At 46.2% G+C, this 24,996-nt stretch overlaps 1 protein-coding gene across 1 annotated transcript in view; it reads right to left on the reverse strand.

The window, feature by feature from the left end:
• Nucleotides 1-5,712: 5,712 nt before the first annotated feature.
• Nucleotides 5,713-24,996, reverse strand: part of LOC142571013 (uncharacterized) — a 32,263-nt gene continuing 12,979 nt past the window's right edge. The window contains exons 3-6 of the mRNA XM_075679313.1: nucleotides 24,716-24,867; nucleotides 15,677-15,735; nucleotides 15,474-15,551; nucleotides 5,713-5,981 (exon numbers count right to left, since the gene is read on the reverse strand). Coding sequence (XP_075535428.1) covers nucleotides 5,848-5,981; nucleotides 15,474-15,551; nucleotides 15,677-15,735; nucleotides 24,716-24,867 — 423 coding nt within the window. The 3' untranslated portion in view covers nucleotides 5,713-5,847. The remainder of the gene's footprint in view (nucleotides 5,982-15,473; nucleotides 15,552-15,676; nucleotides 15,736-24,715; nucleotides 24,868-24,996) is intronic.

Consider the following 24,996-nt stretch of genomic DNA (forward strand, 5'->3'; position numbering starts at 1 on the left):
CTGCTGCGATATTTCGAAACGAGACATTGAGACGATACCAGATAAGCCAATAGAATCCTGCTGGGTCACACTTACGGCATTTTTTGGACATAAGACTGCATCGCATGAAAAAGTACGGCTGTTACTTTCAGCGAACTACAAATCTCATGAAGAAACATTTTTCATTGTAGAGCAGAACGTGCCAGTAACACAGAGTGGCTCAGCGGCAGAATGTTTGGGGTTTATCAGCCGCTTGCAGAACATTGAATACGAACATATTTAACCCCCAGCACAGCCTCTTGCATAAGTCTTCAAAGGGTTCGGCCAGCTAAGGGACTTCGAGTAGAAAATGAAGTTCACGTCTCGTGCCGCGGGTATCGCCGTACCAGCTAGAATAGTCGCTGTGGCCCTTCAAGTCAAGCTGGAGGCGGAACTACAGCGTATGGAAGACCAAGGAGTAATAATAAAGGTAACCGAACCTACGGAATGAAAAAGGACAGAGTACGTATTTGCCTGGATCCGACAGAGCTAAACAAGTCACTGTTACGCGAGAACTATCCTATGCCAAGAATAGAGGACATAGTTCCGCGAATTTCCGAGGCTCTTCTTTTTTGTCAACTTTAGATGAGGCACTGGATTTTGGAAGCCTAAACTGCACGAATCAAGCTCAAAACTCTGCATTATGAGCACGCCGTGTGGCCGCTACCGGTTTCTTCGAATGGCGTTTGGCATCGCCTCGGCCCCAGAGATTTTCCAAGCAGCAATGCACCGCCTGTTAGAAGGGTTACCGTGTGTAGCGGCAGTCATGGACGACATACTGCTCTGGGGAAGGACTAAAGAAGAGCACGATTATCGCTTTAAACTCTTGTTGACACGCTGTAAAGAACACAATCTTAGATTGAACCTCAAGAAATGCACCTTCTTGCAGCCCCATGTGCGTTACTTCGGACACATATTCAGTGCAGAGGGCCTGCGAGTAGACCCGCAACGAGTGCAAGACATACTACAAAGGCCGGCGCCCAAGAACAGTAAGGAGCTGCAACTGTTTCTTGTTATGATTAATTTCGTACAGCGATTCATTCCAAGCATGTCTGACGTTACTGCCTTGCTGCGAACTTTACTGCGCCAAGACATTGCATGGGTATGGACCGAACAGCAGAAAAAAAGTTTGGAAAAGTTGCGGCAGTCCTTGGCGCAAGCACCTGTCCTATCCTACTTCAACACGAAAAAAAATGTCACCCTCTCAGTCGACGCGAGCCAATTGCGTGTTGGTGCGGTGCTTCCTAAAGAAGGCCGCCCTGTCGCTTTTTCATCTCAGTCACTCATGGACGCACAACAGCGCCATGCGCAAATTGAAAAGAAAACGCTCGCGATTGTGCACGGTTTCACGAAATACCACGATTACATTTACGGTCAGCAGCTGCCCCAGTGCCCCCTTCGTTTGCAACGCGTGAGGCTCACCTTTCAGCGCTACCCCATCAATGTTGTCTATAAACCGGGCAAGGAGCTATTTCTTGCGGATGCTTTGTCACGGTTTTCTAGCAAAGTGTGCATGGCTGAAGAGACCGAACAGTTTCAAGTAAATGTTGCTCGATTTCGTTTCTGCTTCCAAAGCACGCATCGAAGACCTCCTTGCAGCAACCGATAGCGATCCAACCCTGCTCATGCTACGAGGATATGCGAAAACAAGCTGGCCGGACGATAAACGTGATATCCCAGAAGCCGTGCGCCCCTACTGGTCATACCGGGAGGACATACACACCCAGGATGGCCTAATGTTCCGCAGCAATAAGGTAATCGTACCACACTCAAAGAGAGCAGAAATATTGAGCTTCCTTCACGCCGCACATTCGGGAGCAGCCAAAATCAAAGAACGAGTGAGAAGCGTTATGTTCTGTCCCAGCATGTCCGCGTATATTGAACAGTACTGTAGAGCTTGTAAGATCTGCCAAACGCATCAATCGCGGAACCCGAAGATGCCGCTTTTGTGTCACGGAGTGCCTAGTTTACCCTGGGAAACTGTAGGAATGGACTTATTCTCTTACGGCGGTCGACAGTTTGCCATAATCGTAGACTTCCATTCCTTCTTTTTTGAGATACGTGAATTTCAAAACGTCACAGCAAAGCGGCTGAAATCATGGTGTGGGGAGATTCTTCCTGTTCATGGATTTCCCTTAAAGCTGTGCAGTAATTACGGCCCACCGTTGCACAGCGCGGAATTCAAACACATTAGTTATTGCACAAGTAACTTCGAGCCCGTAATAGTAAAACTTCATTTGGGCCTAGTTGGTACATAATTCTGAACTTAAACTTACAGCGCAAACACCTAAGACGAACCACGAAAGGAAGACACGACACCGTGTCAGTGCCAGTGCGTGTCGTGTCTTCCTTTTGTGGATCGCCTTAGGTGTTTGCGCTGCAAGTTTAACTTCAGAGCCCCTATTACCCGCGCTCTAACGGAATGGCTGAGACGGCTGTTCAAGAGGCTAAGAAACTACTAAAGAAGTGCTCGTATAGGACACTCGGCTTCCATATGGCTTTACTTGAGTGGCGCAATACCCCCAGGGATGCGTTGCTGAAGTCCCCTGGGCAGAGACTCATAGGACGACATACGAGAACCATGCTGCCGGTACCCACAACGCACCTGGTGCCAGAGACGGTGCCCTGTAGAGCTGTTCACCGCCGTCTGCAGGAAATGCGTCAGTGCCAAAAAATCTATTACAACGGCGGCACCAGGCAGCTGTGCCACCCCCCCCCCCCCCCTATCGCAGGGGCAACAGGTAACAGCGTACGACACTCTTCACCGGACCTGGGCACCTGCTGTCTTCCTAAGGCCAGCGGAAGCACCACGGTCAGCGATCCTGAAAACGCAAGACGGCCTGGAGATCGGGCGGACCCGAGAGCATCTACGCGACGTGGCCCCGCAACCACACGAAGCTCTAGAGTCTGATGTCCCAGACGTTGAACCGCATTTCCCAGAGCTACGACGAAGCACACGGCAACGTCGCAAGCCCTGTCTGTACACATTGCCTGAGGGACGTTGAACTAATTCTTTAAAAAGAAGGGAAGGTGGCAGCAGAGCTGAGTCACCGTGACATCACGCTGCCAGCAACTCGGCAGCGTGACCTGTGACGTCACGCTCCTGTTTCCATATATGCCAGCGTCCTATCGGCAATAAACTTGTTCTTCACCGACAGCCGGCCTGCTTACAGACGCAAAGTCGCATTAAATCACCTCATGGTGTAGGCGACACTACGGAAGAGATCGCACGTCAAATAAAAGCTTCTGTACCCGCCGCGGTAGTTTGACGGCAATGTCATTGCTGGACGTCGCAGGTTTGAGCCCGACCACGGAAGCCGCATTTCGGCGGGTGCGAAATACAAAAATTCTTGTGCACTTTGAGTAGTTGCACGTTAAAGAACAGCAGGGTGTCAAAATTAATCCGGAGTATGTCCCTACGGCGTGCCTGCGGTGGTTTTGGCACGTACAACACCATAATTCTGCAAACACTTTTGCCACGATGCGAGGTGCCATGTGAGGCAGTGGCAATGTTCATCCCTCTCATATATAGGTTATGAACAATGACGAACAACAACGCCTCGAAGGAACATGTCTCCCTGTGTGTTCTGTGTACTACGCGGACAAACAGCAGTGGTGCACGCAAGGTAACGTTTAGCATGAACTCCCCGCTCTCGATGAAGAAACGGGAGTGGTGAACCAACGTCGAAGAAATTAAACATTCAACATCAACATCACCGCTAATATCGCCAATGAAAGCAAACAGCACAGATGGTTTGGCTTGCATCGATTCCTACAGTGCGTGGAATTCGCATCCCTTTTTCTAAATAAGGCATTGAAAAAGCCTACAGAGTGAGCCTTTGCTGTCTCTTGTTGGCGCTATTTTACAAGCAACACGATGAAATTTATGTAATAACGTTTCTTGTATTTCTTTCTCTAGTCAAATCACACCTGTAATTGTCTTGAGTACTCACCTTGTATATGTGCTTGTGAAATAAGGTATGTTTGTTAAAGCAATAATACTGGTCAGGCACGTGCTCTATATAGTCCAACTGTTCGCGCAATGCTTCTTTTGTGGGATCTTTTTCAAATCACACGTAGGCAGACAAATTTTAGCCGAAACCAAAATTCATGAAAGGCTTCAATTTGAAACAATAGATGTTAGAGCGGTTACAGGCAATAACGCGCTGCAGAGGTAACATGTCACAAAACATGTTTATTGTGAAAAAAAAAATCTACCTACCCTTATCGGCCACGTTGTTAGCATGTTTTTTTTTTTTGTAACTAGTCACGAAAGGGGCAAGCAGTATATGGTTATAGAGGAAGCGTTTCCTATGCTAGATTTGGAGGAATAAAATTGGCCAACTCAGCAACACCATGAGTGGGAATGGTCCACCTTTCCCCATCCCTAGGGGTTAAAAGAAGCGAAATTGCTTAGGACCGCCACTCCCCGGAATGGAGTAAGAAGGTAATCGAGGTCCCCACTCTGCAGCTCTGGTACCCATTAACCTAATTAATGTGCACACACTGTATATAATTTATACACGCAACAGTTACGCATGTAGGCGTTATGTATAGTTATTTGTAGCAACAACTATCTGCAATTGTCCTGCCGCTTCGGCAATTATACATTTGGTATCTTTGTTGCCCGGTGCCTGTTGTTTTCGAGCTGTACTTGAAAAACATTGCCTTCGGGATAGCGCATATCGCTGAGCATTACGAGCTGGAAGGTCAAATTCGTTTTTAAACAAGTATTCTCGATGCGCGTATCTAAACCTCACAACTTAATACGTAACAAGTCCATCTCGCGTTGAACGTTTAGTCTCATTGGCCACTTTTACGCAAGGCACGTGCGTTTAGCCGCTACGACGTCTTGAAAGCAAATTTCGGCGTTCTTTATTCTTTATACAGAGGGTACCCCGCAGTGACCAAAGGCTTTACAGCAGAGAGGTTACAGAAACGAACAGGATACGGCTCCATTTACATGATGCACTGGCTCCTAAGTCAACCTGCTCTGCTTTACCGTTTGGATGGAACGGGAGTTAGCATTCATGTTCGTATTGGTTTGGTACTCTAGAGTTTTGCAGTCGCGATCACTGCGCCTTGAAATAGAGCGATGTACGTTTAGGTAGGTTCTTTGTTTAATTAGTTTTTTTGTGGTATCTTAAATGTGGCAGCTTTAGGTTCAGTTCTCAGCCTCAGTCGTGAGTTAAGTGACTTCATACAGAGCTCACCTTTGTGATGCCGTGCAACTCTTTCTCCTTCCATACCGCCGCAAGACGAACCTGGCAACTGAGTTTTGTATTTGCTCTAGGGCAGTAATGGGAGTAACTTCGGCTGGGTCCCGCCCGACAGAGCGACATAGCTTTTCATATTATTCAAAGCGGAGAACTCTTGAGGTGATAGTAAACATGTTGAAGAACTCAGCAAGTAGAAGCAGCCGTGATGCAGTTTGCAAGAAACAACGATTTTATTTCAGTCGCGCATGACGCACCGTATCCGAAGGTAACTGCTTAAGCAAAACGAGAAATGTTCTAGAAATTGATAGCGCAAGATGCAACAACACCGTAATTCACGAATGGGTAGCAAGTCGTCTTAATGTAACTTGAAAGGAGCTCTCATTCATTATATATATATATATATATATATATATATATATATATATATATATATATATATATATATATATATATATATATATATATATATATATATATATATATATATATATATATATGCTACACTTGAGAGTAACTGGGTTTCAAGAGCATAGATAAATCCTCGCTTCTAAACGCTACGGATGTCAAAAAGATGATACCGCTACCTCTGCACTAAAATAAGAGGCGCACTCTACGGTATTCCTAGGGGGCACAAAAATGAGTACGGTCTAAGAAAGCTAAGCGCTGGTTCGATCTGGGCTCTTGTCTTGAAGCTCTCGATTTCGGGTTGCGTCCACGTCTCCTTGTACGTCATGTAGTGCCACACTGCAAGCAGAGAGAAACAGGCGGCGCCTGAGGTGTGAATGGCCGATCTCGAATAAAGATCTACGATTAGACTGTATTTGATAATGGCAAGACGAAACAATTTTGGCAGCTCAGTGCCGAATATTTATGGAGACTGTCGCACCTTGGTCGAATATGTTGTTGCCAACAGCGATTCAGGGGCGTAGTCAGGGGGGGAGGTGCGGGCTTATGGGGCTTCAGCGCCCCCTCTTCCCCCCCCCCCCCCGAAATTTTCTTGTGCTGTCATGCACCGCCGACCAAAACAACCGCCGGCGCCGGCAATCATTCTGGATTTTATGCAGAATGTATTTTTCACGCTCGAAAAGACATTTCGGTGCGACGATCGTGAACTCGGGCTGGATTTCGTGGCAACGCCCATGCATCCGGAGTCACATAACGCAAAGAGCCTCATCCAAGCACAAAGTTTCAAAGACGTTTTGATGGCGAGCGGGCTCGTCGCGGCATCTCGTGGATGCCGTGGAATCTACGGAGATCATAGATTTCAATTACGAAACTTGATGTGCATAAAGATCACATGAACTTTTCATGCTAAAGGTGCACTGACATTTCCAAAGTCGTGCTTTTGGTTTTCAATTCCGGATCATTGTGGGTTTAATGTTCTCATATACATTTGACGCCAATGATCAATTGACTTTTCTAAAGTCGTACATCGAGCCATACAATGAGATAAGTCAAATCAACACACTATCACACATGTTGACAAACACGCAGCGAGGCCCGATGAGATGAAGCGTTGTGATGGTTCATTTGTGGCGTCATGTCACAGAAAAGAATATCAACATTTTTTTCACCTGTGCCAAAGCATCCATGTCGAGACAATATAGATAGACAGCAAACGTAACTACGTTCTTATTTATTTTTTCTACTTTGACTTTTATTCTCGAGGACCCACATTGAGCCTCTTCAATTTTCTTATTCTCACTAACCGCGGGCTGCCAGAGCCAGCCAGAGGTCATGCGTTTTTCACGTGTTGCCCTGACAACCGCGCGGCGCACTTCGGTGCGCGTTCCTTTTTCCCTGGCCGAGTGTATTTTGGCCTCGCAGAATTTTGGACGCTTTCTGGCTACCCGACGAGTAAAAGAAGCAATGGTCGCCCACCGCCACCACTGCGGGGACTCGACGGATTGCAACGCGTCCGCTTGAGGGCACCACCTTCATTTCGATGTTATCGCAATCTCTCCGGAAAGTCTTTTGTCTCGCCAGTGTAAGATAACGAGCAGCATGCACATGGTTTTCTGTGGACAGATCGACTCATGTTTTCTTCAATATTCCTTCGGTAGCCACATTAAGTGCCCAAAGTAGGTATTCTATTGTGGCCAACATGCTTTCCTTTGCGTTTTTTTCACTTCGGTGCCCCCGCCCCACAAAAGAAAAAAAGAAGACGTCGTTGTGGCGCATCGAATCGTCGCACTTTCTGCCCACCTCACTTTCTGCCGTCCCCTGCTACGCTTCCCTTCTTTTGGAATCCAGTTCGTAACCCTTAATGACCACCGGTTATCCTCCCTCCTCATTACATGTCCTGCCCATGCCCATTTCGTTTTCTTGATTTCAACTAGGATGTCATTAACTCGCGTTTGTTCCCTCACCCAATCATTTTTAGACCCACCCTTCTGCTTTGCCTCTCCAGGTCAGTGAGCATGCATTGCAATTGGTCTACTGAGTTACTAAGCAAGGCAATATCATCAGCGAATCGCAAGTTACTAAGGTATTCTACATTAACTCTTACCCCAATTCTTGCCAATCAAGGTCTATGAATACCTCCTGTAAACAAGCTGTGAATAGCATTGGAGAGATCGTCTCTCCCTGCCTGACGCCTTTCTTTATTGGGATTTTGTTGCTTTCTGTATGTAGGACTACGGTGGCTGTGGAGCCGCTATAGATATTTTTCAGTAATGTTACGTACGGCTTGTCTACATCCTGATTCCGTAATGCCTCCATGACTGCTGAGGTTTCGACTGAATCAAACACTTTCTCGTAATCAATGAAAGCTATGTATAAGGGTGGATTATATTCCGCACATTTCTCTATCACCTGATTGATAGTGTGAATGTGGTCTGTTGTTGAGTAGCCTTTACGGAATCCTGCCTGGTCCTTAGGCTGACAGAAGTCTAAGGTGTTCCTGATTTTATTTGCCTATTTGCCTATTTGCATCACCTTAGTAAATACTTTGTAGGCATCTGACAGCAAGCTGATCGGTCAATAATTTTTCAAGTCCTTTCTCCTTTCTTATGGATTAGGATTATGTTAGCGTTCTTCCAAGATTCCGGTACGCTCGAAGCCATGAGGCATTGCGTATACAGGGTGGCCAGTTTCTCTAGAACAATCTGCCCACCATCCTTCAACAAATCTGTTGTTACGTGATCCTCCATAGCTGCCTTCCCCCTTTGCATAGCTAGCTCCCAAGGCTTTCTTTACTTCTTCCGGCGTTACTTGCGGGATTTCAAATTCCTCTAGACTATTCTCTCTTCCACTATCGTCGCGGGTGCCACTGGTGCTGTACAAATCCCTATAGAACTCCTCAGCTACTTGAACTATCTCATCCATATTAGTAATGTTATTGCCGGCTTTATCTCTTAACGCATACATCTGCTTCTTGCCTATTCCTAGTTTCTTCTTCACTGCTTTTAGGCTTCCTGCGTTCCTGAGAGCATGTTCAATTCTATCCATATTATACTTCCTTATGTCAGCTGTCTTACGCTTGTTGATTAACTTCGAAATTTCTGCCAGTTCTATTCTAGCTGTAGGGTTAAAGGCTTTAATACTTTGGCGTTTCTTCATCAGATCTTTCGTCTCCTGCGTTGGCTTCGTTAACATGACGTCGCCGTCGCCGTCATGTTAAGTATGAAGTCCAAGGGCGATAACATCGTCACCGCGCGCCACATGCCTTATGTGCGAGTGAAAGCGTAGGGGGAAGGGGGGATCGGGTGAGCCGGCGATCGTGGGTCAGTCTTGTGTGTGCAACGGAGAATAGCGGGGAGGAAGCGCCGCCTTCCATCGCGCGCGATGTGTCGGATCGAGTGGAGGGAGAGGGGGGGCTTAGGATTCTGTGGTCTGTGAATCTGTGATTGTGCAACTTGTTTATTTGCCTTGTTTGACGCACTATACAGGTTGTTTCTGCGAACTTCGGCCAGAGTTTAAAAATATGCCGATGCACTTTAAGACGACGTGACCAAATGCGTGCTGCTCCCTTTTGTATGCAGTGTGTCACGCTGTTTTTCGTATTTGGTTAATTAGATAATTATTCAAGATTAATTAACCAATTTCTGAAGCAACGAAGCTAGGAAAATATTCCAATTAGAAAGTTGCAAAACGTTCGACTAAACAGTTTCTGTCTTTCTATCTATTAGGTATTAGTGTTTTTTAGCTTACTTCCGGATGCCCATAAAATAAAATTAAGAAAACACACAACGTGACATGCTAGCTTGCGCGTCGTGATTGCACTGCTCCCAAGCGTTCTGCGCACAAACAGCCATAGGTGCGCTGCCGCTTGAAAAGCGACAGGGCAGCGACGCAAGCATTGGCTGTTTGATTTAAGCTAGCAACCGTTATCGCTTGCGCTGCTTAAAGCGACTGACGGAGGTGGTGGCGGTGGTAGGTGGTAGTTCCAGACAGCGATAAACAGACTATCGTGCATCAGCTGTTAGAGCGCGAGCAATTTCGTGATGCATTTTTCCAACGAGGAAAAAGCAGACATGATCCTTGTCCTAGGAGCTGCAAGCGGACAGAGACGGCATGCTGCAAGAATATTTCGAAGCTGGCACCCGGGTACGCGACCGAGCCAGATGACAATATTCAACACCTACGAGTCGCGGAAGCAAACCTGAAGCTTCACAAGAGGCAGAGAGCTGCAGTCATAAATAATGAGGTTCGCTCCAACGTTTTGTCTTTCATTGCGGCTAATCCACAAGCTAGCACGCGCGGCATGCCGCACAGCTTGGTGTGTCCAACTCAACTTCCTGGAGAGTTTTGAAAACAGCTGGACTGCACCCCTATCGTATGCAGTTGCATCGATGCCTGGAATCAAGGGATCTCCAAAAGAGACTCGACTTTATGAATTGGATTTTGATTCAGGATGAGCAGGATTCTTACTTCTTCACCAAGGTACTCTGGACTGACGAGGCGAACTTTTCCCGAAAAGCGCCAAGGAAATATCCACAACGCACACTATTGGAGTGAGCAAGATTCCCACTGGCTAGGAAGATCCCGCCACTAATAATAGTGGTCTATTAACGTTTGGTGCGGAATACATGACACCACTGCACACACACACACACACACACACACACACACACACACACACACACACACACACACACACACACACACACACACACACACACACACACACACACACACACACACACACACACACACACACATATATATGTGTGTATATATATATATATATATATATATATATATATATATATATATATATATATATATATATATATGTCCCAGTGTTTTTTAACAAAACTCTGACCGGCAATAGATATGTAAATGAGTTCCTCAGAGGGCCGGTTGAAAACTTCTGCTGCAACATCTCGCTAGCATGGCTTGACGCAATGTCGTATCAGCGCGACGGGGCCCCGGCCCACACTTACAGTCAAGCACGAGCATGGCTTGATGCTGCCTTCCCAGGGCAATGGACAGGGAGAAACGGGCCTGTCCTGTGGCCGGCAAGGTAACCCGACTTCAGCCCTATTGACTTTTTCTTGTGGGTTTATATTAAGAACGACGTAACACGACAGCAACGACGACGCCAGTAGCCTTGCAGGAGAAGATAGTTGAAGTCTGCCACAGCATTTCACCGACGGTGCTCAAGGCAGCGACAGCAAGCCTTCTCAGGATGCCCCAGTGTTTTATCGCTGCAGAAGGTGACCTCTCCGAGCACTTGCTAAGAAAGCGCATGAAAAATAAACGTAAATTCAGTGAAAGACGGCGTCTGGCCGTTTAAGATACTCTTATCCTACAATTTCAGCCTTCCGAAAACTGAGTTTTTTCTTTTATTTAGGGATGTTCAATTTCGTTACAGCTATCGCGAAATGACGGACTTGTCCCTTCTGGAAGCACAAGCGATAACCACTGCGTTTGCTTGTCGCTATAACGAACTGTCGCGAGGGGAGCACGTCGCTGGTGTGAATGGGACAGCCAACACCGACGTCGCTGCCCTGTCGCCTTTTAAGCGGCAGCGCGCCTACGGCAGTTCGTGCGCGGAACGTTTGGGAGCAGTGCAATCACGACGTGCAAGCGGGCATGTCCCGTGGTGTTTCGTATTTCGCGGGCATCATGAGTAAGCTGAAACGCACTAATACTTAATGAACAGAAAGACAGAAACTGTTTATTCGGACGTTTTGCAAATCGCTCAGCAATTTCCTAATTTGAATTTTTTCCCTAGCTTCGTTACCTCAGAAGTTGGTTAATTATTCTTGACTAACAATCTAATTAAGCAAACGAATATAGCCTGACACACTATGTACAAAAGCAAGCAACATGCATTTGGTCGCGCGTCTTAGAGTGCATCGGCATATTTTTAATCTCTGGCTAAAATTAGCTGAGACACCCTGTGTACAGTTGACTTTTGCTTAGATACGTAGATGTATTGGAGACTTATACCTTTATTTAAATATCTTGTTGCGTGGTTTTGTGGATACATGCAGTCAACTTTGTTTTCTGTGACACTTTGTTTGCCCTTTATCAAGCTTTATCTTCGAATTTGTGTATTCCATTGTATCTTCGCATTTATAATCTGTATTTTGCAGAACTCCTGGATTTTATATTTGATCTCTGTTGCGACTATAATTTCGGTGCAATTACAATACACGACTGGTGACAGCTGCTTCTGTGCATAATATTGAAACGAAGGACAGCGTCATTTAGATTTTTCCCTGGCTGTTGCACATGTACAAAAATGTAAACAAGGTTCTTGAATGACAAAGTTTCATTAAAATACTTGTCCTCAACTAGTTCATTTCACGGCCTTTACAATTATCATATCAGTGGTATGCACTGCTTTACTGGTTTCAAACTGGTACAGTTATTAAATTCGTGTGATATTTTTTTTACTTATTAAATAGACAAAAAAAACATGGAAGCATTGGTATCAGTTAATGGCACAATTTTTGAGACATACGAATATATTATTTACTAAAAAATACACATTTTACTTGTCTTAACAGTGCGTAGCGTCCAAGAATTCGTTTGCAGCATCTTTGGTAATAGCAATCCAGTTAATATCCATGTATTTGATCCCTCGACAAATTCTGTAAAGAGCAGGCCGAGCTCCAGCGTGAGCGCCCCCCCCCCCCCCCCCCTTGAACGAAATTTCTGGCCACGCCACTGAGTGGTATGACAGGTGTAAACATTCCTTATACACCCTTTCTACCGATCGTTTGAAATCTACAAAAATAAATTTCTTCAGTCAGGCTATCATACGTTCTGCCAGAAGAATCAGGAGATCGTCTTTAAAATGAGGGGTGGGCAAATATTTGACGTTTCGAATACGAATGCGAATAGTTAGTGTGTAATTTACGATTCGTATTGGAATAATAAAAAGATGTCAAATATTTTGCAGTATTCGACTGTTTAGGTAACAACAAATGTTTTCGAACCATTGCAGGATTCAAATGCGAAGTACAAGCATTGTTTTCCGTGGCGCCGCGGAAGACTACATGCCAACCTGTGATTTTTGCTCGTACTCTGTCATTTAGGGCTCCTAGCAGTCTAGCCGTGTAGCAGTTTTACTGTTACGATAGCAATTGCACGGACACTCCAGGCGCGCTTCTGCCGTCGGCGACGCCGTCGTCGTGAGGTTGCGTATAAAAGTAAGCCCAAAGGCGATAACACTGTCGCCGCGCTCCGTATGCTGTATGTGCGAGGGAAAGCACGCGACGTTAGGCGATGATCGTAGCTCAACCTGGTGCGCTCGAGAGAGGAAGGCGGAGATTAAACGCGCCGTCTTCCGTCGCGCGAAAGGCCGTGGAGGGACGGGAGGGGGAAAGGGAGGGGGGCGGGCAGCGGCGTAGGGCTCTGGCAACAACTCCGTATTTCGCGACCGGGCGCAAAGCAAACTGACGACAGCAGCTCAACATTGCGCGCGGAGAGACAGCGGGGAGACTGTGCGGGAGGGAGGGAGGGGGGCGGCTTCAACTCTGCCAACAAGTGCGTACTTTGCACGGCCGCGCGCGCCTTATCATGAAAGGGATCTGCAGGACGGCTGATACCTTTGTGCTCAGTGCGTTGTCACCGCTCTTGCGTTGAAGCTATAGACAAAGGTCACTTCGCTCGCTGCTGCTGCCGCGCTTGCTTACGCCAGCGTTTGGACAGCAAGTGTCTGCGCTCATCGAGCGTGATGTGCTCATGTTTGCTTGTGCGCGCTAACACCATGCTCGTTAATTCAGTTAGTAAATGAGTGTTTCCAAGTTTATACGGCCGATAAAGCTGCTACCCTTACTTCGTACAGCTGTCTATAATTTGCTGTCGCAATCGATGCTTCAAATTTCGAGCGAAACTTCGACTTTTGTATTTATTTTTGCGCCACAACCAGTGGTGTTTTCCATGCAACAGGCTTTCTTTCGTCTTTGTAGGGCTAAGCAAGTTCAGCACTTTGTTTCTCCCCGCAACTTGCGATCTTTTTTAGCGGGCATTTATTTCACGTTTCTGGTGGGCTAGTCATGCATAAGCCTTTCTTTTGTTGTAGAATTTGTTTGTAACCAAGCTCTAAAGTTTCTGAAAGGCTATTCATTCATTTTTTTCCTAATGGCAATTGGTGGTCTTGAGCCTAAAACTGATAATTTGTCTCTGATAGTGAGTCTTTGTCGCAGTGTTCAGTAAAGGTGTGGTACCTAATTATACCGAAATACATATTCCTGTAGTACATGTACATACGTGCGACAGCGCTTGTTTGTTCTATATTCGATACTTGCTATTCATGTTCGAGTTGTATTTTTTAAAGAATTATATTTGCTCCCCTCTATTTAAGATATTGTAAAGAGAAAGAAAAAGGAGAGAGAAGGTGTTATTACTTGGCACGAGAAAAAAAGTGGCTACAACCTCGTGATACCCCTGCAAGATTATAATGACCATAGCGTTCGATCTTTTTTCAAAACTAACTCGGAAGCAAGTACACCAAATATTCATCCCAGATGTGAAGTAAGGCGCATGCCGAACTGATACAAGTAGTTTAATCATACTCTTGCCGCAAGAGGTTCATTGACGAATTCTTTTATTCTGTTCTAGATCTAGGAAAGAGTGAAACTGATTTCCTAAAGCAGTTTACCTATTATGCTTAACGAGCCATTCGTGTTATCACTGTGATGTTGCTCTTGTGTTTTGCGACTGTTTGTTGTTTGTCAAATTGCTTTGAATGTTTTCGATCTGCTTGTATTCATGAATGAGGTCTTCACCTCCAAATGAATGCTGCTATAGGTGCTGTGGATAGATAGATAGATAGATAGATAGATAGATAGATAGATAGATAGATAGATAGATAGATAGATAGATAGATAGATAAATAAATAAATAAATAAATAAATAAATATTAACTGGTGTAAAGGGCGATCACATGTCTGGAGAATAGCATAATAAAGAATGAATTGAAGTAATAATTGGTAAGAATCGTGGTGCTCATAAACTGCTTTTTGTGCAGTGCGACATGTCGTCACGATAGAAAAGCTTACTCAGAAGCCCTAGCTTTGTCTATCGAGGATGAGTGTGGAATTTTGCGGTAATAATAATAACTGAGGTTGTGAGCGTTAATGTCGTTGTTTTAGACTGACTGACGCCATCAACAGAGAGTGGCGACATAATCGAGACGCGTTAACTTGATTTCGGGAACTTGACTTTCTTCATGTCCTTGCTTTGCCCTATTTCGCTGTTCATTTCAGCGCTATGGCGTGAAACATCGGTGAGCGATTTTGCAGGCTGGCTCTAAAATGAATAGAGGCTTTACGTTTTGAATGCGGATCCGGTTGCTCTCGGTGCGAACAGCAATCGGTTAATTGCACTGCAATAGAGTGCTATGAAAGGCTTCATCAATTACTGGCCCTCAAACTTCCGCAAAAAGTTTTTCTTCAGAAGCCTGCAGCTTGTTTAAAGACAGAGCCAACGAAATGCAGAGGCGTAGCCGTTCGTAATACAGATGAAGGACGGGACAAGTAAATAGTCTCTTTGAATTATTTTCATTCTTGCGTTTTATCACTGAACTGAGCTCCGCGTCTTTCGGGTCATCATCAGTGCGCCGTCACTGGTTTACGACGACAGAATCCACGCAAAGGATTGATTACATTATGGCGCCCTAAGATCGCTTAATCATTGAAGCGTACAGCATGAAATCGCTTTATCTTTACGCAGGTTGCGACAACGAAGTTTTTTTGCTGTTTTTGGCAGCATAAACTCGGGCATGTAAGCCACCGCGGTGGGCATAGTGGAAAGTGAATTTCGGACAGTTCGTACCGGAGCCGTCATCGTAGCACTCTCTCTGAAGGAGGTACTTGCAGTTGTCCGTGTCCACGATCAGAGACCTCGATTTGACTGGAAGAGAAGAACGTGCATGATGACGCGATAAAGGTACGTCAGTTGAGAAATCTTCGTTATATTGTAACTGAGCAGTTCTTAAAAAAAGAAAAGCTGCTTAATAATGGCCAAATGTTTCCTACCACCGTTGCCAAGGTCCCTTTCCAGGTAATTTTCACCGTTTACAGCGACATATAAGTACCTGCAAAAAAAGCATACAAACAGTTTGGTAAGGAAGTTGATAAAAAGCATGTCTGCATAAATATGGCGCAAGGAAAAAGATAAACGAACATAAAGAACTACGGGGAACTAGCGAGCATGCGTGACGTTTTTACCACTATAGTACAGATGTTGTCCTCGAAAATTGACAACCTTATGTAGCAAACACGTTTTGTTCTGTGCCACTCCTTGGGATTTTATCAACTCATAGCTGTTTATTCCTTGCTCACACGATGGTTTCTGTGACCTCAACAATTATTATTTTTTTTAAACGCAAGACACTGCGTTTAAAACTACGAGATCAAAGCAGTCTCCCTGAGCTGAAACGTTGACATGAACGCGCGCAAGCGAGCGCAGTTCATGCAAAATTATTGTCATTCTTGCTAACAATAATAATAACTTACTATTGAGACTAAGTTCGAAATACAGCTTCCTTCATAAAAGAAAAAAAAAGCCAGTTGTGTTGCTTTTGCATGGCAACATTGGCTATAGTAAAAATGAATTTCAGTGATGATTGGTTGAAGCAACCGTGTATGTGGAATAGGGGTATTCCAATTGAGCACATTCTAGAATGCTATCGCACCAAAACTCTCTGTGAAACGTTACTAATAGATAAAAACAAGTACCGCTCAAGAAACTTGCGCCGCCTTCGTATTTTGCGTGTTTCCGAAATACCGCGAAGAATGTCTGACTCAGCAGTTCTTTTCTGCTCCGCGGTACGGTTTTCGTCATGCGGATGTACTTAATAACTGATACGTCAAATATATATGTTTCGGAAAAAGCTGCCACGAACAAAGCAGGACAAAAACTGCGACGGCTGCTATGACATGGATCTCTGAGATGGCTGACCCGCGAACTCCGCAAACGAATTAAATCGAAGTTACTTTTACAAGCAATTTGTCCTGATCCCCACGCCGTAGGCCTGTGAACAACTCGTCGTTCTCAAGGCTGCACTCTATGTAAGAAGAGTCGGCGCTCTCCGTGGCTCATCATGTCCCACAACAATAAGGGTCATCCATCTTGCGCGCCTGTCCTTCGTTTAACGCTGCGCGCCCGGTACTTCCAGGTCACGAATGAGATGCGCGTCATCAGCGTGACGTAGCATTCTTGACAGGAAAGTAGCGAGCGCAGAGTTTTCAAGAAAGGAAACGCGGGCAAGATAGATGACCGTTACTGTTGTGGGACGAGATAATTAAGCTCCAAAAGGGTGCAAAGTTTTTTTAAGAGTGCGGACTTCAGACACATTATGCGCAAATACTGAGGCTGGTTCTTCACGCTGTATTGAATTCCTTGGTTCAAGGCTTTTCTCAAGGATATGAAAGTATGTTTTCAGAGCTACGTCAACAGGTGAACGTATGGTCTCAGACGTTGTATATGAATTGAGGCTTTAGCGCAAATACATAGCCAATATGTACTATGCGGATTGCACCAAAGTGGAAAAAGAAAAAAAAAAGAAAGATCTAGAACCGAAACCTTGTACAACTGCGCCTCATATATCACATGTGTGATGGAAAAGCGCTGCAAAAACTGAGACTTAGGAAGAACACAGGACAAACCGCTTCTTAGGAAGAACACAGGAGAAAGCGCTTCTTAGGAGGAACACAGGAGAAACAGCTACTCACGAAGAACACAGGACAAAGCGCCACTTACGAAGAAGCGCTTTGTCCTGTGTTCTTCATGAATAGCTCTTTGTCCTGGGTTCTTCCCGAGTCTACGTTTTCGCAGCGCTTTTCAACAATCAACGTTTGCCAGCAAGCCCAATTTATAACTATTCTACATCACGTGCGATTAAGCCTAATTTAAAAAAAGTTAAATTCACCAAGTCAGCCCTTCTCCACTCTAACAAAGGTTGAATTTAACCTTTTAAATCAGATTTAACCACACGTGATGTGTGTGGCGCTGTTGTACGAAGTGTCGGCTTTAGCTTTTGTCTTTCCCGCTCTGGTGCTAACCGCGTTGTATACATAGATATATTGGCCATGTGTTTGCATTAAAGCTTCAGCTGATAGGAATCGCCTGTCGCCATCTCCTAATTTTCTTCTTTGTCTAGTTGTTGCGCTGACAGATGAGCAAATTGAAACAAGGAATGCATAGCAGCGCGCTATTGAAAAATGATGCTAAACCTGATGTAATTCTTTGTAATGTTTATGAGAATATTAATGCTACAGCAAAGCAGTAACGTAAATGACGGTACATCATCCGTGTAATGCGGGTGTTGTGCAGGCATGTTGACTAGACGTCAGCGTCGCGTCTATTCTTTTTTCTTGTTTTTCGTTTAAGCGAATCGTTTTCTTTAGCTCTTTTGGCCGTTGTCGTGGTCGGTCGATGGTCGATGGTCGGGGTCGAAAAGTAAAACGTTCGTTCGTTCGTTCGTTCGTTCGTTCGTTCGCTCGTTCGTTCGCTCGCTCGTTCGTTCGCTCGCTCGCTCGTTCGTTCGTTCGTTCGTTCGTTCGTTCGTTCGTTCGTTCGTTCGTTCGTTCGCTCGTTCGTTCGTTCGTTCGTTCGTTCGTTCGCTCGCTCGCTCGTTCGTTCGTTCGTTCGTTCGTTCGTTCGCTCGCTCGCTCGCTCGTTCGTTCGTTCGTTCGTTCGTTCGTTCGCTCGCTCGTTCGTTCGTTCGTTCGTTCGTTCGTTCGTTCGCACATAAGCACAGCAGAGCAGTGGCTACGTCAGGCGGCTCGGATGATAACTGTAGAACCGTCATTCAAAGCACACGAAATCCTTCTCCACTTCCGGCGGCGTTTCCTCTACTTCCTTTTTTAACAAAAAGATGTTGATTCAGAAATACTTTAAGAAACAACGATTAAATTTGTTAATTTTCGCATTTCCTTCCTGTCTGGCTGTTGCCTCGGCTCTTTCCCTCAGTAGATCGCTTAATTTCTCAACTCTTTGCCACTCTTGTTTCCAGTTGCCAATTTTACATGAAAAGTGCTGTACAATTAGGGAAAAACCAGACGAGGTAACGGGTGACATTCATATTGCTTAAGGGTTTAATGGTCATGGCAGGGTTTGATGATGGACGCTGTCTCGTATTATTTTATTTTTCACCTTATCTAACCCATATCGCGGGTATATGGTTCCGAGAATCTGTCAGCGTCGCGGTGAGCCGTTACTCGAGGAAATAATGAAGCAAAAGGAAAAGTTAAACGCAATTGGCGTTTTCTCTCGCCGCAACTCGTTTCACGCGCATACAGACCAGCTGACCACGAACCGAATCCCCTTCTTGGTCCCTGGATCACTCTAAACAAAGAAGGTTGAACGAACGAAGCAACAGCGACGCACATGACCGTTGAATAGATTGTGACAACTGAACGCATCTCGAGTTAATCGCGCGGGCATCGAATCGATAAGAAAACTGGCCTTCACACCCCAGGAGATGCCGATAACTACCGCTATCCAAAAGGAATCAAGAAGGCAGGAAAATGTTGAGTGCCGAATAGCTGTCAAGTCTCAAGATTGATTTGGCGGTGCTTTAGGAACGTGTGTGAGGACTGGTAGCGTAATAACAGTAATAACAGTAATAACATTTATTCACAGTGGAGGAAAATAACCACGAAGCTTTCCAGAAAGTATGTGGCCTGTATGGTGAGCAGCAAAGCAACAAAGAACGTCAAGCGGAAAGTCAGAGAGGCTGAGATAATCTCATGGGTGGCGGCAATGAAAAATAAACCTGCCACGAGTAACTACTTAAGAGAGAAAGAAAAGAAATCTGGTAACAAACAATTTATGATAACTCAAGGGGAAGCTCATTAATTTTCGGAGCGAGATCAGGATGCCTTAGAAAACGCACCTATAAAGCGAGATATAAGAAGGAAGAAGAAGCATGTCCTTGCTGCGGTAAAGCAAGGGAAGTGATGGAGCATGTTTTATTAGAACGTGAAGATATCTGCCCTGCGGGCGGTTTAGAAAATCACTGGCCTCCTTGAAGCACTTGGGTTCAGCGAGAGAAGGGGCAAAGTAAACATGTCCGCAGTTGAGATTAGTAAGAGGCGATTGGAAGATTGGTGGAAGAAAATTGGGGAAACGAAAAACAATGGAGGCGGTAGAAAAACAAAATTCACAATTGAGGTTCAGAAACCTTGGTTTATTTTAAGTTAAGTATGACATTAAGCAATAAAATCCCAAGAGCTTGGTGACGCAACCTATCCAAAGGGGTTCCAAAGGAGACGCTCAGAACATCCATCCATCCATCCATCCATCCATGAGGAGCGGTGGCGTGAGCGGGGACGGGTGGGGGTATGCCGTTTAAATACGGGGGGGGGGGGGGGGTAGGGGTGGCATCCCCGCCCTCGGTACGTGCCGGGTGTAGAGCAAGACATCTGGGGAGAGGAGGTTGTGACAGGCATAAGGTGGATACGAGGATGGCGTCTGTATTCTGTAGGGCGCGGAACCGATTGATTGGTTGCGTCAGTGGCGAAGTCGTCCCCGCTGCGGCCGACGTGCTCGGTCACAGGACGACGCTCCTCAGTGGCGTTTGTTGCAACGGCGTTCTGGGCCGCAATTTTGTAGCGATGCCTTACGGTCGTTTCTATGCCATATTTACCATACACGGCCGGCTGATCACGTTGATAACGCGGGCGGAGCGTCGTTCCGGCTGTTGACGAAGCGCGAAAAGCACGATAGGGAATAGCATCGGAAAAGGCATCGCTACAAAATTGAGGTTTTGGTTTGTGCGCTGTGTAACACTGCAGAGATGGCGCCAAATGAAGTGACCCTTCGATCAGTCAAGGGTTACGCATCACGTAAAGCTGCTTCAGCTAAGAGAAGGTCAAAGGCGACGAGAATAATAATAATAATATATGGGGTTTTACGTGCCAAAACCACTTTCTGATTATGAGGCACGCCGTAGTGGAGGACTCCGGAAATTTAGACCACCTGGGGTTCTTTAACGTGCACCTAAATCTAAGTACACGGGTGTTTTCGCATTTCGCCCCCATCGAAATGCGGCCGCCGTGGCCGGGATTCGATCCCGCGACCTCGTGCTCAGCAGCCTAACACCATAGCCACTGAGCAACCACGGCGGGTGGCGTCGAGAAGCGGCCGAGGCAGTTGGGCCACGAGAAGCTTCGCCTACTTCGATAATCATCTCCGATGGCTTCTGCGTAACTATTTCTGCAGTCAGCTATTGACTTTATCACGAACGCAAACAATGGGTTATCATTATCTTTCGTATATTTCAGTTATGTACTTCCACTAGGGCTATGCTCCCCTTATCTGCAGTGATTATTACTTTCTCGAGATCTGACTCTTAAAGGGCCCCTAAACCACCCAGAGGTCAAAATTTACTTGTGGTGTCGCAGTTGTGCTCGAGTCAGGAACGAACACGTAGCCGCGATAATTTTTCGAAATGGTGCCGCAATAGCGGAGTTACACACGCGGCCTTCACTCGTTTCGCTCTTCGCTACTCTCCGTCCGTTGGCTGGCCTTCTCCTCACCAAGTGCTCCTCCAAGTGTCACCTGACATACGTCATCGCCAACGCGCTTTTCAAAACACTGTTAACTTGCGGTTAACTTCTCTTTAACTTCCGGTTAGCTTCTCGGCTACCCGCTGTTGCTGCCGTGCCGGCCCGTGCTCCTGCGAAACGTGCGTGCCGCTATGGGCCCTGTGTTGCGCGCGCGTCGAGAAAGGCTCGCCAATATGATGGATCCGTGCGGTGACATGCCGTGCCGAAGCACCTCCCATGGAGATGAACCGCCGCCGTCGCAGCCTTGCCCAAATCGTGGCGACTATTTGGGTTGGTACGTTCTGCTGTTTCCGCCCACTGGCTGTTAGACCGTACCGCGCTAATGACATCATCAATGCAGGTGCACGCGGGGTACGGAAGTGGCGCCAGCGAACACGTAAATCGCTGTTGCGCTTTGAGTCTGCCGGAACCTCAATACGCTCGAGCCAGGCATGGCGCAGGGCGTCATCATGAGCAAACCGGTGTCGCGTCGTTTCGTTTTTTTTTTCTTTTTCCAGTCGGCGCTCTTGCAGCCAAGCGCCGCACGCGGATGCCTTCATCGCAAAACACTGTCGGACTCTGTTCGCGCAGCTAGTCAGACCGCTTAGCACGACTGCGTCGCTGCTTTTTTGTCAAGTGGCGTAGACCGTTTGGACATCCCGCGACATCACACTGGAGTTGAGTTCTCTGCTACTTGCAGTTTTTACGAGGTTCGCGAGTCAGCAAAACAAGCGTAGCACTACGCGACAACGAAACTAGCGAAACGCGAAAGCGTCCGCGGCGCGGAGTCGAGCGAAAATGAAACCTTTCGACCGCTCGCGCGGTTGTCAAGGGTAATATCAATGAGTTCTTTTTTCCAAATATGAAATAGAACTGGACAAGTAGCATTTCATTTCGTCTTATAATGCGATACCGGGATGTTTTTTAAACGAGTGGTTGAGTAGTAGTGACAGAATTTAACTAAGGAGTGCTTTCGTCGTCGGCCAAGTACATGAATGTCCCGGGGAAGTCTCCAACCATGGCCTGCATTTACCTCAATTTCTCGATTATTAAGGCTCTGTTCGCGATAATAGTGACGCCTTAGAGATTCTCGAGCACTAATCTATCACTTTAGCTTGACTTTATATTTGCTTTAGCGTCCCTTTAAAAAACATCGGAGGTGGTTTAGGGGCCCTTTAAGGTCTTAAATGCTGTTAAGTGTTAACATATTAATTCTCAGATTTAGCGATTCTTCATAAACGTTGGTATGCCAGGTTAACGTACTGCCCAAGGGCAACATTCACGTGCAAACGTGGAAGGTGCTTTACATTACCCGCCGGGGTTACTTAGTGGCTATGGTGTTGGGCTGCTAAGCACGAGGCCGTGGGATCGAATCCTGGCAACGGCGGACGCATTTCGATGGGGGCGAAATGCGAAAATGCCCGGGTACTTAGATTTAGGTGCACGTTAAAGAACCCGAGGTGGTCCAAATTTCTGGGGTCCCCCACTACGCCGTGCCTCATAATCCGAAAGTGGTTTTGGCACGTAATACCACATAATTTAGGGTGCTTTACATTTAGCAAATATTATCTACATATTCCGACTCATTGACGTTTGTTTAGACCTTCTCCCCGCTAAAGCCCACCCTGTACAAAATATTCATTCATTGCAGTGTTGACGCTTGAAGTTACTATAGTATAGCACGATATGTGGACGTACAAACACTTATATAGATATATCTCGCCTCAAAGCATGCCTTCACTACACTACACAGTGAAGGCGCTGCCAAACAAGTCGGTAATTCAATGAGCGCGAGAGTGACATACGTTTATTTTATTTTGCAGTGATAGCGGTTTTAACGGGATGGAATATATCCAGAGTAAACAACGTCATCGTCTTCAGTGTTAGCGCACATCACCCCTCCCCCTTCCCTCCCTCTCTCCTTCCCTCCAAATGTTTCTTAACACAGCCGCAGTTATATGCAAGAGATTCACATGCCAAGACACATTAGTTCGCATCGGGCTAAACGGATATTGATGGTGCATCCTTACGTTCGTGCGATGCGCCGATAACATGCAAGCATGTACTCATAACGCGTTTTATAATTCTACGCTAGTTTTTTTTTATTGAAGCCTCGCACATGGAGATGCATGCAAAAGAAGAAAAAAATTACGGTGGAAATCATCGCATGATCACTGTCAATGGCAATGTGATTAGCATTCGAGGCATGTGGTCACACCGTATTCATGAAGTCACGTTTAATTAAGATCTCCGTGGCCAGCATACTTTGGTATCGTCCAAGTTTGGTATGGCGCTCACTAATGAAGGTGGCCCATAAGTACGTTGGCACGACGATAACTGCAAGACGCCAACGCAGCGAGGACGTCGATGCAACGACACCGGTAACTATTAGATAACTTGGGCTACTGGGTCGGGGTAAAAGGCGTGACGATGACGGCATGTCGAGGGTCAAATCGCATGGCTGGAATGACGACGGTGGAACGAACACGGCGGCATTTTGATCACAAGCGTATGCCTAGTGGCCGAAACTGGTAAGCAACTTGGGTCGTTGGGCCGGTGTAAGAGGATGGATGGGTGGATTGAGATCGATGTATGAAGATGGATGGATGGGAGATGAATGGATGGAGATGGATAAATGGATGCATAGATGAATGGACAGATGGATGGATGGATGGATGGAGATGGATGGATGGATGCATAGATGGGTGGATGGATGGATGGATGGATGGACAGACGGAGGGGCGGACGGAAGGGCGGTCGGGTGGGCTTAAAACGGCTGAAGTAGGCAAAGAATGCTAATCGCATTAAAAAGAAGTTAAAGGGCAATAAATGCGGGAGGCCACTCCGCGGCGGTCATCGCTCCACGTCCTAAAATTGGCGCGCGTGGCGCAGACGAAGCTGCGATAGCGAACAGCAGCCCATTGCTTGTGACATGAGCTGCAGAAGAGCAGCAGATTGGGCGAGTTGGTGTTCCATGGTAACAATAAAATTCAAACAGCGCTAGACGACAGGACCAGAAAGAGGAGGGCAATCTGATCATCGATGTATGACTGGGCGCATGCGTGCCCAGTTTTGTACGTGTAAGTTGACTTCTTACTTCAAATAAATCAGTTGTAAGTTCAGCGCCGTGTTTGTCTCTTCCTCTTTCTGGTCCTGTAGTCTAGCGCTGTTTGAATTTTATTGTTACCTTGTGACATGAGGCCTGGATCGCGGCGAACGTCAGAGTAACGAGCATTTGCATATGGCAGTGCATCATGCTCCAAATTTTAGTTTTATTTTTACGTCTTTCTGGCGTGAGAGTTGCTGGTGACCAGCTGGTCATATGAGCTGATATTATGTTTTCTGTATTTGTGCTTGTTCGGCGCTGGTATGTGCGCTGGTTCTAATGAAAATACGCCGCTTACAAACTGCTTTTTGAATACGGACTGCGACGTTCGGAATTGGGATACGTTTTCTGGAGCACAGCGTTTGAGACAGCAGCAAGATGGTCAAGAATGTCCAAGTCATCAGGGAGGCACTCACTGCTTCGTGCCGCAGCGACGCGTCGAGTTCTCTGAGTAGCAGACAAAGTCATCTCTGTCGGACTTGTCGAAGCTGTCGCGGTTACAGTAAACCGGCCCAGAAGGAGGGATCCACAGGGTCCAAGCGACAGCATTGAAGCCGCAGTCCAGGGTCTGCATGTTTGGAAAAAACAGCGCGCAGCTAAACATGTAACAGTTGATGTACAAATTGAGCCAAGTCGACTTCATCATCATGGTTTACTTCACTCTTGAGTTATGGCTTTTTATTCACTGCTGCTTCAT

Source organism: Dermacentor variabilis, chromosome 2 (genome assembly GCF_050947875.1).
Source record: "Dermacentor variabilis isolate Ectoservices chromosome 2, ASM5094787v1, whole genome shotgun sequence".
Classification (NCBI taxonomy): Eukaryota; Metazoa; Arthropoda; class Arachnida; order Ixodida; family Ixodidae; genus Dermacentor; species Dermacentor variabilis.